We start from the raw sequence: 11,212 nt of genomic DNA, 5'->3' as shown, positions 1-11,212 counted from the left end.
AGGAGTGCACAGCCCAGCTTGACCTGTGGCATCTCTGTGTTTGTTTCAGTTACCGTGGAGCAACATATAGGCAACATTTTCATGTTTAGTAAAGTGGCCAACGCAATTCTTTTCTTCCGCTTGGATATTCGCATGGGCCTGCTTTACATCACACTCTGCATAGGTGAGGAGACTGCCTTTCTTTGGGTTTTTTGTAAGACTGTGTTGATAGACTTGATTGTGGAAACCACAGTCCCAACAGTTGCAATCCCAAACATGCTTCTCCATACCCTCCTTCCATATCTTGTATCTAATTAATTATGTATGTAGCTCAGATGATAACAGTTTATAGAGACTGTATTTTTAGAGGCAGAGGATGTATTGGTGGTCTACATACATCCACAAGTGTGTATTCTTTGGGGGCTGAACTCCTTGAGTTGGTTTGAAAGTAAATTCCCTGTGTAAGGCCTTTTATGTTTCCTCTGACGTCTTCTTTCTGTGTTTAGTGTTCCTGATGACGTGCAAACCCCCCCTATATATGGGCCCTGAGAATATCAAGTACTTCAATGATAAAACCATTGATGTGAGTGCTCTTCCTCCTTTCTGTTTCTTGGGTCCCTTGTGGGTAATTTTGTAGTTGTGCTCTCTACTCAGTAGGCGGAACAACAGTGCTTCAAAGTGGATGTCGGGGCACGTGGTTCATTATGAGAGCCAGGGGAGAGGGAATGGCAGGACGAGGAATCAGATGCTAAGCTGTGAACCTTCCCAGGAGGCTGTGTGATCCAGCTCACTTTTCTTCCCTGTATTTGGCAGGAGGAACTAGAACGGGACAAGAGGGTCACTTGGATCGTGGAGTTCTTTGCCAATTGGTCTAATGACTGCCAATCATTTGCTCCTATCTATGCTGACCTGTCCCTCAAGTGAGTAGTGCAAAGGGAGCGATGATGGAAATTGAGATGCTGTGCCTTCCCTTTCACTGTTTTTGGCTTTAATTTTTTTTTTTTTTTTTTCCCATTTGGCCTTGATTTTTTTACACATGGCAACCAAAGGCATCTCCTCCTCACCTCCCAAATACCTATATTTCTATTTTCCTTGATCCATTCTTTTTTTTCAATATATTAAATAATATCTTCTTCTCAGGTACAACTGTACAGGGCTAAACTTTGGGAAGGTGGATGTTGGACGCTATGCTGATGTCAGTACACGGTATGTAAGGACCTGGGAAGAGGGTCTGAGTAGGGAATCACTTTGAGTGATATATACAGGGGCATTTAAAGAACTTTCTGGGCCCTGCAGGTACAAAGTGAGCACATCACCCCTCACCAAACAACTTCCTACACTGATCCTGTTCCAAGGTGGCAAGGAAGTAATGCGGCGCCCACAGATTGACAAGAAAGGACGAGCTGTCTCATGGACCTTCTCGGAGGTACCTGAAAAGGGCAGGTGCATGAAGGGTGTAGAGCAGTAGATGGGCTTTCAAGCCCTACTTGGGTTTGATTCACAGCTCTGCCACTTACCCATTAGCTTTGAGGGTGTGGACTAGTTACTAGACCTCACGTATTAATTCGCTTAGCAAATATATATTATGTGCCAGACCTGCTAGTACTGGGGAACAATTCTAGGTAAGATTCAGTCTCGAAGGCCCCTGCACATATTGTCTGTAGGTGTTAGGTTCCCTGTCAGTTAATTGGAGATAATAACCCCTGGCTTGCAGGATTGTTTTGCAGATTACATTAAATAATTTAGGTATAATTCTTGGCACAGTGATTGGCATATAAGGGGTACTTAACTATTAGTTGACTTTTCTGGGTACCTAAAAAAGAGGAAGGTTAGGGCAGATTTTTGTCCTTTGCTTACTCCTTTCTTTCCCAGACTATGTGTAAAATACCTATAACTTCCCAGGCTCCTTACTCTCCCTTGCAACCCCAGATCCTGATGTTGTGCATCTCTTTTGTGCAGGAGAATGTGATCCGAGAATTTAACTTAAATGAGCTATACCAGCGGGCCAAGAAGCTATCAAAGGCTGGAGACAATATCCCCGAGGAGCAGCCTGTGGCCCCAAGCCCCACCAGCGTGTCAGACGGGGAAAGCAAGAAGGACAAATAAGATCCTTACCTTGGCAGTGCTTCCTGTCAATTCCAGGCTCCTTCCATAACCACAAGCCTGAGGCTACAGCCTTTTATTTATGTTTTCCGTTTGGCTGTGACTGGGTGGGGCAGGGTGCTGCTTCTGATTTTTAAAGAGGCATCTAGGGAATTGTCAGGCACCCTACAAGAAAGCCTGCCATGCTGTGGGCCAACTGTTTCACTGGAGCAGAAAGAGATCTCATGGTAGAGGAGAAAATGGCTTCCCTCCAAGCTTGGGCCAGTGTGTTAACTTTTATCAACGATTCAGACATCTCCATGGTTTCTCCCTGAAACTGGTTTCATTATTCCATTTTAGCCTACCTGCACAGCTTAGTTAGACCTAGATTCAACCCTAAGGTAAGATGCTGGGGTATAGAACACTAAGAGTTTTCCCTCAAGGACCCTGGCTTGTTTATGGCCTTCATTAAAAGTATAAGCCTAACTTTGTCACTAGTCCTAAGGGGAAACCGTTAACCACAAGTTTTTAATCATTGAAGACAATATTGAACATCCCCTTATTTTGTGGGGATTGAGAAAGGGTGAATAGAGGCTTGAGACGTTCCTTTGTGGGATAGGACTTGGAGGAGAAATCCACTGGACTTTAACCACTCTGACCAACTCCCCACACCCAGTTGATGGTTTTCCATAATAAAAAGATTGGGATTTCCTTTTGATTGTGCCTTTGTGTGTTTCTGTATTCGAAAAGCCTGGCAACTTCTGAGGAACTCTGCCCATCTTAACGTCAAAGGCCATCCTATTTGGTTTCACCAAATGCGCATCACTGATCCCCGGGATTGGCAAGAGTTGAAGAAGGCTAGTTTCCGTAAGCCTTGAATAGGGGCCACACGTTGTTAGGTGGGGGGTTAGTTTGGGATTGGTCCCCGGATGCCAAGGAGGAGAGTTTGGCGGTGGATCGTGACACACACCATTTAGCGGAACGTAAAGGTAAAAGACTGCGTGAAGCAAGGCTTGCGGTCGGACCTACCTAGTCTCCGACCCTTCCTGCTGTGTTCACCATCCCAGCATCCCCTGTCCCCTCGACCCGAAGTGGTGGGTGGTTCCGTCGGGCGCTTCCCGTACCTCCCCGTTCCCTTGATGCAAAGTGGTTGTGCCCTAAGGTCCGCCTCCAGGCCACGTGGGCGCTGCGGACCACGCTTTCCGCTCCTTGGGGAGAGGTTTCCGCTGTGGGAGCTGAGCTTCCGGGCTGCGCGGCGGAGCCGGAGTCTTCGCTGCCGGGTTACGGCTCAGTGGTCGCGTCTCCGCCCCCTATCCACCAGGTCCGCTGCGTTCTCAGCCCGGCCCTAGGCGCCATGGCTTCCCGCGGGAGGAAGCGGAAGGCTGAGGCCGCGGTGGTCGCCACGACCGAGAAGCGAGAGAAGCTGGCGAACGGCGGGGAGGGAGTGGAGGAGGCGACCATTGTTATTGAGCATTGGTGAGGGGCCTGGAGAGGAACGGGGGAGAGGGGACGGTAGCGCCGCGGGCCAGGGGCGGTTTCTCACCTCCCAGTCTCTCCCTAGCACTAGCTGACGCGTTTATGGGCGCAACGCCGCGGCCCTGAGCCAGGCGCTGCGCCTGGAAGCCCCAGAACTTCCAGTAAAGGTGAACCCAGCCAAGCCCCGGAGGGGCAGCTTCGAGGTGACGCTGTTGCGCCCGGACGGCAGCAGTGAGTGGGGACCCGGGTGTGGGGGAGAGGGGCGTGGGTTCCGAAGAGAGGAAGCGCTGTTCTCTGAAACAGCAGCAGTCTTTTGACTCAGAGACGTGCTCGTGACTTCCGAAGTACCTGTAGTAGGATTTCGCTTCCTGCTGTCCTTTCGCAGGTGCGGAGCTCTGGACTGGGATTAAGAAGGGGCCCCCGCGCAAACTCAAATTCCCTGAGCCTCAAGAGGTGGTCGAAGAGTTGAAGAAGTACCTGTCGTAGTGAGATTTGGGTAGAAGTCCTCATGCTGAGGTTTGAAATGGGAAGCGGGGGGCGGGGCGACCGTTGTTGAGGAAGTGAAGGGATTGATCTTGGTGTGGCTACAAGTACCCACCTGGCGTGGGTAGCTCTTGCCTGCAATCCCAGCACTCTGGGAGGTCGATGCGGGAGTGGATGACCAACATAGGGAGACCCTATTTGAAAAAAAGGGTTTTTTTTTTTTTTTTTTGAGACGGAGTAGTCTCGTTCTGTCGCCCAGGCTGGAGTGCAGTGGTGTGATCTTGGCTCACCACAAACTCTGCCTCCCGTGTTCAAGCGATTCTCCTGCCTCAGCCTCCTGAGTAGCTGAGATTACAGGCGCGCACCACCACACACCCGGTGAAGTACTGTATTTTAGTAGAGATGGGGTTTCACGTTGGTCAGGCTGGTCTCGAACTCCTTACCTCGTGATCCGTCCGCCTCGGCCCCCCGAAGTGCTGGGATTAGAGGCGCGAGCCACTGTGACCTGCAAATACTGTTTTCTATCTAGTGTGCCCTAAGTGCAATGTTACGTCCTTTGGAAGATGTAGTTGACTGTTGCCCGGGGGGTATGGACAAGTTTTCCATTTGCAGTTTTATTCATGTTCATTTATGCTTATCCCTCCACTCTGTTTCCTGCTAGGGTGTTCTGTTACTGCCCCATGTGTTAACACTGCACTACAGTCTCATCACACTAGGTTACAAATATTTTGACCTTGTCTTTGTTCTAGCCCTTCATACAGTGCTTTGGCGTGTTGTTCTGCACTTGAGTGAGATTGGGAGGAAGGATGCAGTCCTTGAGCTCCAGGGTTTGTGAGTTCAAGGGTTAGGGAACATAAGATTGCCTGGATCCTTTCTCTAACCTTATTTCCTTTCTCGTTTTTGCAGCTTTATGTCCCTGGTGATGTTGGAACATTAATGATGGAACATGGCCAAACTTCAGTCATGTGCCTGAAGCCATGGTTTCTTCCCCGCCAGAAATGAAGGTTCAGTTGTGAGACAGCCCTCTAGTAAGGCATTGCTAAAGTTACTGGATTTGGTTGAATAAAAGTTGAAATAAAGTATTTGAGTAATAATAGAGTAAAATTTAATCTTATGTTAAGGGATGGACAAAGCCAGCCTTGTGGTGTTGGTAGTCCTTGTGTTTTTCACAGCCCAGAATAGCCATGTGACTGGGAACTTTTTTTAAAAAAAAATTTTTTAAGAGCCAGAGTCTCACTTCCTCACCCAGGCTGGAGGGCAATGGTGCACTCTTGGCTCACTGTAACCTCTGCCTCCCACATTTAAGCGATTCTCCTGCCTCATTCTCCTGAGTAGCTGGGATTATAGGTGCACACCACCACACCTGGCTAATATTTTTTTGTATTTTTAGTAGAGGTGGAGTTTCACCATGTTGGCCAGACTGGTCTAAATTGACCTTAAGTGATACACTTGCCTTGACCTCCCAAAGTGCTGGGGTTACATGCATGAGCCACCGCACCTGGCCTGATCTGGAACTTTTAGGGTCTCTAGTAAAACATGAGAAATACTTGTAAAAATTATGGAAGCAATTTATTTTTTTAAAAAGCATCTATATTTTTTTCAACTTACTTTTTGGAAGTAATGATGAAGTACATCTTCTTGGCCCCTGCAGAGGTTTTAGCTAGACTTCTCAATACTGGCAGTGAATAAACCCCATGTTAGGTGCTAGACAGTATCCATCACTCCCACCCACTTGGTATTCCACCCAACACTGCTTCACACCTTCCTCTGGAACATTTTCTTACACAGTACCCCACCACAGAGGGTGTTCTTTCTCAGCTTTTCCTAAATTGACTAGATGCCTTATGACCTGAGAGACCTGGCCTTGGCTCTTACCTATGACCTACTGGAATTGGGGAGCACACAGTTTCAGTTGTCACTAACTGGAAAACAGATTACAAAGAAATAAGAAGGTTCAAATTCATAGTTTTCTATCTACTGTACCCTTGGCTTCACCCTGGCTCACTAGGCTTAGGGAGGGGAAGAAGGGACCTACAAAGAGCAAGGGGTACATCTGCCTCTTATGCCAAGAGGACAAGGTATATGCCAGCTTCTCTGCCAGTCAGTGTTTTGCTAGCTAACCCTTCCCACCCTCCCAGGGCCCCTAACCTGCCCCCTCCCCCTTCCCCTCCACTATGTTAGTATATCTACCTCTGTTTCTGACTCTGAGGAAGGGTCAGGCCATACAGAGGGAACACTAGTGGGTACCAGCTTCCCCTCTGCTGTCCAATCCACCACATCAATCTCTTCCTCTTCAGAGCTGGCAGGAAGTGAGCCTAGTAGTTTAGAGTGACCGGATACCTCTTTGCCTGCCTTGGGAGAAGGGTACAATAACTCATCTGTAGTCAGAGAGACTTCCAGTCCAGTCTCCACCCAGTTTGAGCAGGGAGGTGAGAGGTCCCCATAAGACCTCTCGGGAGGGTCAAGGGAGTTGACATGGTTAAGTTTGTCTTCTTGACCATCCAGTGGCTGGGAGCTAGTAATTTCAAGGTCTGGTGTCCAAGGGCCTCCTACTGAAAGCACCTCTCCACTCACCTCAGAGGGCATGACAAGGGGGCTAAGGAGCTCAGTTGGCTCTTTGTTCTCACCAGTAGGTTCCTTTTCCAATTCTGTGAGCTCCTTGGACCAGAGTTCCATATCTGGTAAACACCATTCTTCCCCTTCAATCCAGTTCTTTCCTGTTTCTGTCAGATGGTAGGTAGGGGTTCTGCAGCCTTCAGCCCTGGGACTCTCCAGAGACTCTCCAGGTGGTTCAATGTCTGAGTCACAGAGCATGAAGTCCAGGATCTCCTCCAGCTCACTGGTGGCAGCAGCACTTGTGATTCGGTACTCCTCAGCCTCACAGGGCTGCTCCAGCAGGCCTGTGTCAAATGTATAGGGCTCTCTGCAGTCAATAGCCAACACAGGTTCCTTCTTAACCAGTTCTGGACTGGACCCAAACTCTGACTTCACCACTGGGTGATCTGGGGACTCACTAGCAGAGACCAGAATGTCTTGTATCCTAGAGCATATGGGGGAGTCCTGACACAGTTCTGTTCTAGTAGATGACATTTCCTGCTCATTACCAGAGGATGGCTGAGTTCCTGAAGGCTCTTGGAAGTCTCCTCCGGGATCTGGGATCTGGGGACTATTTTGAGAGTTTTTGAGGGGAGGCTCTTGCACCACTTCCCAGCAAGTTCCATTGACAATCTTCCTAAGTTTAACTCTCCCAACCTGCCCTTCCTCTGCAGACTCTGCATTAGGTGCCCTGACATCAGGGCTATGCTTCTTGCTCCCACCTGTCTTTCCAAGACCGGATGGACTTGGGATGCTCTTTAGAGGACTAGCTCTCCCTGGTTTTGGCTTGTTCTCTGGTGCTTCTTTACTTATACTTCTCTGCCGCCAAAGACGCCGGCCAGGGGTTGCAGGCACTGAGCTAGATCCACTTAAAATGCTGGAAGGCTTTGATGTACAGATATCAGGCGATGGCTTTGAGCGACTTAGCCTGATCTTTCTGGGCAACAGGTGTTTGTCCACAGAGGGGTACAAGCTGGATGGGGAGAGCACTGTAGGATTAAGGGCAGTGTCATTTTTGCATTCTCTAGGCCCTTGACTGTGGCTTGATGATGAAGAGCTTTCTTCTTGCAGAGTTGGGCAGGCTCTGGCCTTCCTCTTGAGCAGAAGAGTGTCAGACAAATTGTCTGAATTCTGTCGGTTGTTCTCCTGGGGCTCCTCTTTCTTCCCCAAAGACTTCAATCTTACTGCCCCAAGAGGACAAAGAGTCTGAGTAGCAGGCAGTGCGGTGTGAGGGTGGTGGCTGGGTGTCACCACTCTGGCTGAGATGGGTGCAGCACTTGTTGGTTGTAAGCATTCTCGGTTGAGTCTTCGGCCCTGTGGGGCCTTCACTAACTTTCCACCCTCTAGCTGAAGGGATTCCAGCTCAGACACACGGAGCTGACGGGCAGCAGATAGCACATCCTGGGCTTCTTCTTGAGATACTTCCATTTTTGAGGTATACAGGAAGTCCACCAGCTTCCTAAGTGTCCTGATCTTCAGGCCACCCAGCTCCAGCACCACCTTCTGATCCTGAGCTGGCCTCTCCTGCTTCAGGCGCTCTGTGAAGAAGGGGCTACAAGCCGACAGGATGCAGCAGTGAGCTGGAACTGCCTCACCTGAAGGGAAACCCAAATACTTTTGTTATCTAATGCAGACTGGCATGTTCATGGGCTAAGCATAGACATTACTAAAATGTACTGTCCCTTCTCTTATTTTCTTTCCATGGGGACTTCAAGTAAAAGAAAAAATTTATTCTTCTGCCTGTCTGGAACCTTCTGCCATTACCTTTTGCCTGGCTAACTTGTTTCCTTCAGAAAGCCTTCCCCTGGGGTTGAATGCAGTGCCACGTGCTTGTAATCCCAGCTACTAGGGAGGCTAAGGCAGGAGGATTGGTTGAGTCCAGCACTTTATGTGAGACAAGCCTGGGAAACACAGTGAGACTCTCTCAAAAAAAAAAAAAAAAAAAAAAGGCCTTTCTCCACCCCGCCGCAAGTCTGAGTTAGGTGCTCCTGGGGCAGAGGTACTCTGTAGCTATCATTGCTCTTACCTATCTATATTGGAATTATCCCTCTCCTTCACTAGGCTGTAACTCTGTGAGGACAGCAGCCATGTCTGTCCTTCTCACTGAGATGTATTGAGTGCCTGACACAGAGTATCATCCTTCTTGCTGAATTTAATTTTATTGACTCACACAAGAGTTCAAAAACTTTTATAGAGGCAACTTGTGGTCTCACAGAAAGAGCTTTGGAGGTAGACAATCAGGGTTCAATTATCTGCTGAGCTCGTAGGCAGTGGTCTGGGTTCTGGGCTAGAATCTCTACCAGAGTTAAGAGCCAGTGCCTATTAAATATCTCATTTTATGGGCACTTTCCAGGCAATCTCACTTCATTTCTCCCATGGCTTTAATTACACAAGGCTTGCTGATGATTCCTAGGTCCATACCTCTACCTAGATCTCTTTCCTGAGGGAATAAACATACCACAGCTGGTATATCTACATATATGCCTTCCAAGCAACTTCAGTGGAACTTTTCCAGAAAATGAACTTATCATTCCCCACCCCAAAAAACCTCTCCCATTTTCTACTTCAAAGTAAGGCATCATATTCACCCAGTTTTCACCATAAGTCATTTTTAATTTTCCGTCCCTTAACCATCACATCTAATTAAATATCAGGTTTTTTGTTTTTTTTTTTTTTTTAGAAAGGGTATCGCTGTCAGCCAAACTGGAGCATAGTGACAAAATCACAGCTCACTACAATCTCAACCTCCTGGCTCAGGTGATTATCCTACCTCAGCCTCCTGAGTAGCTGTGACTACAGGCATATACCACCACAGCTGGCTAACTGTTTATATTTTTAGTAGAGACAGGGTTTTGCCATATTGCCCAGGCTGGTCTCAAACTCCTAGGCTAAAAGCAATCTGCCTGCCTTGGCCCCCGCAAAGTGCTGGGATTGCAACTGTGCCTGGGTATTTTTATTTTTTAGAGACAAGGTCTCACTACATTGCCTAGGCTGGTCTTGAACTTGCTTCAAGTGATCCTCCTGCCTTGGCTTCGCAAAGTGCTGAGATTATATGCATGAGCAACTGTGCCCAGCTTCTAATTAAATATCAGGTATTTTTTAAAGTTAATATTTGTTGAGTCCTTATGTATCATCAGGCATTGTTCTAATTGTTTTACCAATATTTATTTAATCTTCAATGTAACCCTGTAAAGTAGCTACTGTTGTTATAAACGAGCCAACTGCAGCACAGTTAAGAAATATGCCTACAATTGCAAAGCAGCCAGGACAAAATTTTAATTCAAGGCCGGGCACAATGGCTCACACCTGTAATGCTAGCACTTTGGGAGGCTAAGGCAGGAGGATCACTTGAGCGCAGGAGTTCAAGACTAACATGGGAAACAGGGAGAACTTGTCTCTAAAAAAAAAAAAAAAAAAAAAAAAATTTGAGCCAGACAGTCTGGCTACAGAGTCTATGCCCTTAACCACTTAAGCAACTTTTGTAAATTCTCTTTAATAGCTCATATTTTTCTCTTCTCAGTGCCTCAGTTCAGGCCACCATCCCCGCTCTCCTGGATTACGAAATACCTGCCTATCTAGGCGCAGGAACCAATAGTGACTGAATGTTGTTTGTTTTTTTTTTTTTGAGACAGAGTCTCACTTCGTCGCCAGGTGCCAGGCTGGAGTGCAGTGGCACAATCTCGGCTCACTGCAACCTCCGCCTCCTGGGTTCAAGCAATTCTGCTTCAGCCTCCCAAGTAGCTGGGACTACAGGCACACGCCACCATGCCCAGCTAATTTTTGTATTTTTAGTAGAGACGAGGTTTCACCATGTTGGTCAGGATGGTCTCGATCTCTTGACCTCGTGATCTGCCTGCCTCGGCCTCCCAAAGTGCTGGGATTATAGGCTTGAGCCACCGTGCCTGGCCTGAATGTTCTTTCTAAAGGAGGTATCAGATCATAACCTCCTGCATAAAACTGTTCAATACGTTTCCCAGTGTCCTAAAAAAATACCTACTTCCTTTGCATGACCCATCAGACCTAACATGTTTACTAATTTTTCTGTTCCTCTCTGTTCAACACACCTCTTATAGTCTGTGCTCTAGTAATAATGAACAAACTCCTGGTCACATCTCTGAACCTGTGTACATGCTGCTTTCTGCCAGGAAAAATCTTTCCCTGCTTCCTCCCACTTGTTTGTCCTTCAGATCTCACCTAAGGGTTATTCCAAGAAAACTTCCCTAACCCTTGTCCTCCAGTCTTCTCAAGTCTGTGAAGGATGTTCCTCTTTTTGACTCCTAAGTCTGCCTATACTTACCCAATTATATATTTTTTATTTATTTTTTGCCCCCTCCGCAGTTATATTTTTAATATATCACACAGTTACTTGAATGCACTGGATACTTGAATGTCTGTCTCCCCCTTATAAGATTTCCTTAAGAACAGGAACTTTTATTTATTTATTTATTTATTTTTTGAGACGGAGTTTCGCTCTCGTTACCTAGGCTGGAGTGCAATGGCATGATCTTGGCTCACCGCAGCCTCCGCCTCCTGGGTTCAGGCAATTCTCCTGCCTCAGCCTCCTGAGTAGCTGGGATTACAGGCATGTGCCACCATG

General features: G+C 47.5%; 3 protein-coding genes across 3 annotated transcripts in view; 2 read left to right on the top strand and 1 right to left on the bottom strand.

Annotated features, from left to right (window-relative positions):
- Positions 1-2,779, top strand: part of TMX2 (thioredoxin related transmembrane protein 2) — an 18,001-nt gene extending 15,222 nt beyond the window's left edge. Inside the window, exons 4-9 of the mRNA XM_037728028.1 lie at positions 3-163; positions 486-562; positions 793-899; positions 1,120-1,185; positions 1,276-1,405; positions 1,939-2,779. Coding sequence (XP_037583956.1) covers positions 3-163; positions 486-562; positions 793-899; positions 1,120-1,185; positions 1,276-1,405; positions 1,939-2,085 — 688 coding nt within the window. The 3' untranslated portion in view covers positions 2,086-2,779. The remainder of the gene's footprint in view (positions 1-2; positions 164-485; positions 563-792; positions 900-1,119; positions 1,186-1,275; positions 1,406-1,938) is intronic.
- Positions 2,780-3,180: 401 nt separating this feature from the next.
- Positions 3,181-5,102, top strand: SELENOH (selenoprotein H). Its single transcript, XM_017498947.2, has 4 exons — positions 3,181-3,537; positions 3,623-3,768; positions 3,923-4,053; positions 4,927-5,102. The coding sequence occupies exons 1-3, from the start codon at positions 3,416-3,418 to the stop codon at positions 4,021-4,023; spliced, it is 369 nt and encodes a 122-aa protein (XP_017354436.1). The 5' UTR covers positions 3,181-3,415; the 3' UTR covers positions 4,024-4,053; positions 4,927-5,102.
- An 829-nt stretch (positions 5,103-5,931) lies between these two features.
- Positions 5,932-11,212, bottom strand: part of BTBD18 (BTB domain containing 18) — a 6,980-nt gene continuing 1,699 nt past the window's right edge. The window contains exon 2 of the mRNA XM_017498948.2: positions 5,932-8,210. Within this exon, the coding sequence (XP_017354437.1) occupies positions 6,193-8,210 (2,018 nt within the window). The 3' untranslated portion in view covers positions 5,932-6,192. The remainder of the gene's footprint in view (positions 8,211-11,212) is intronic.

Source organism: Cebus imitator, unplaced genomic scaffold (assembly GCF_001604975.1).
Source record: "Cebus imitator isolate Cc_AM_T3 unplaced genomic scaffold, Cebus_imitator-1.0 Scaffold253, whole genome shotgun sequence".
NCBI classification, from domain to species: domain Eukaryota; kingdom Metazoa; phylum Chordata; class Mammalia; order Primates; family Cebidae; genus Cebus; species Cebus imitator.
This window is presented reverse-complemented; position numbering and strand designations above follow the sequence as displayed.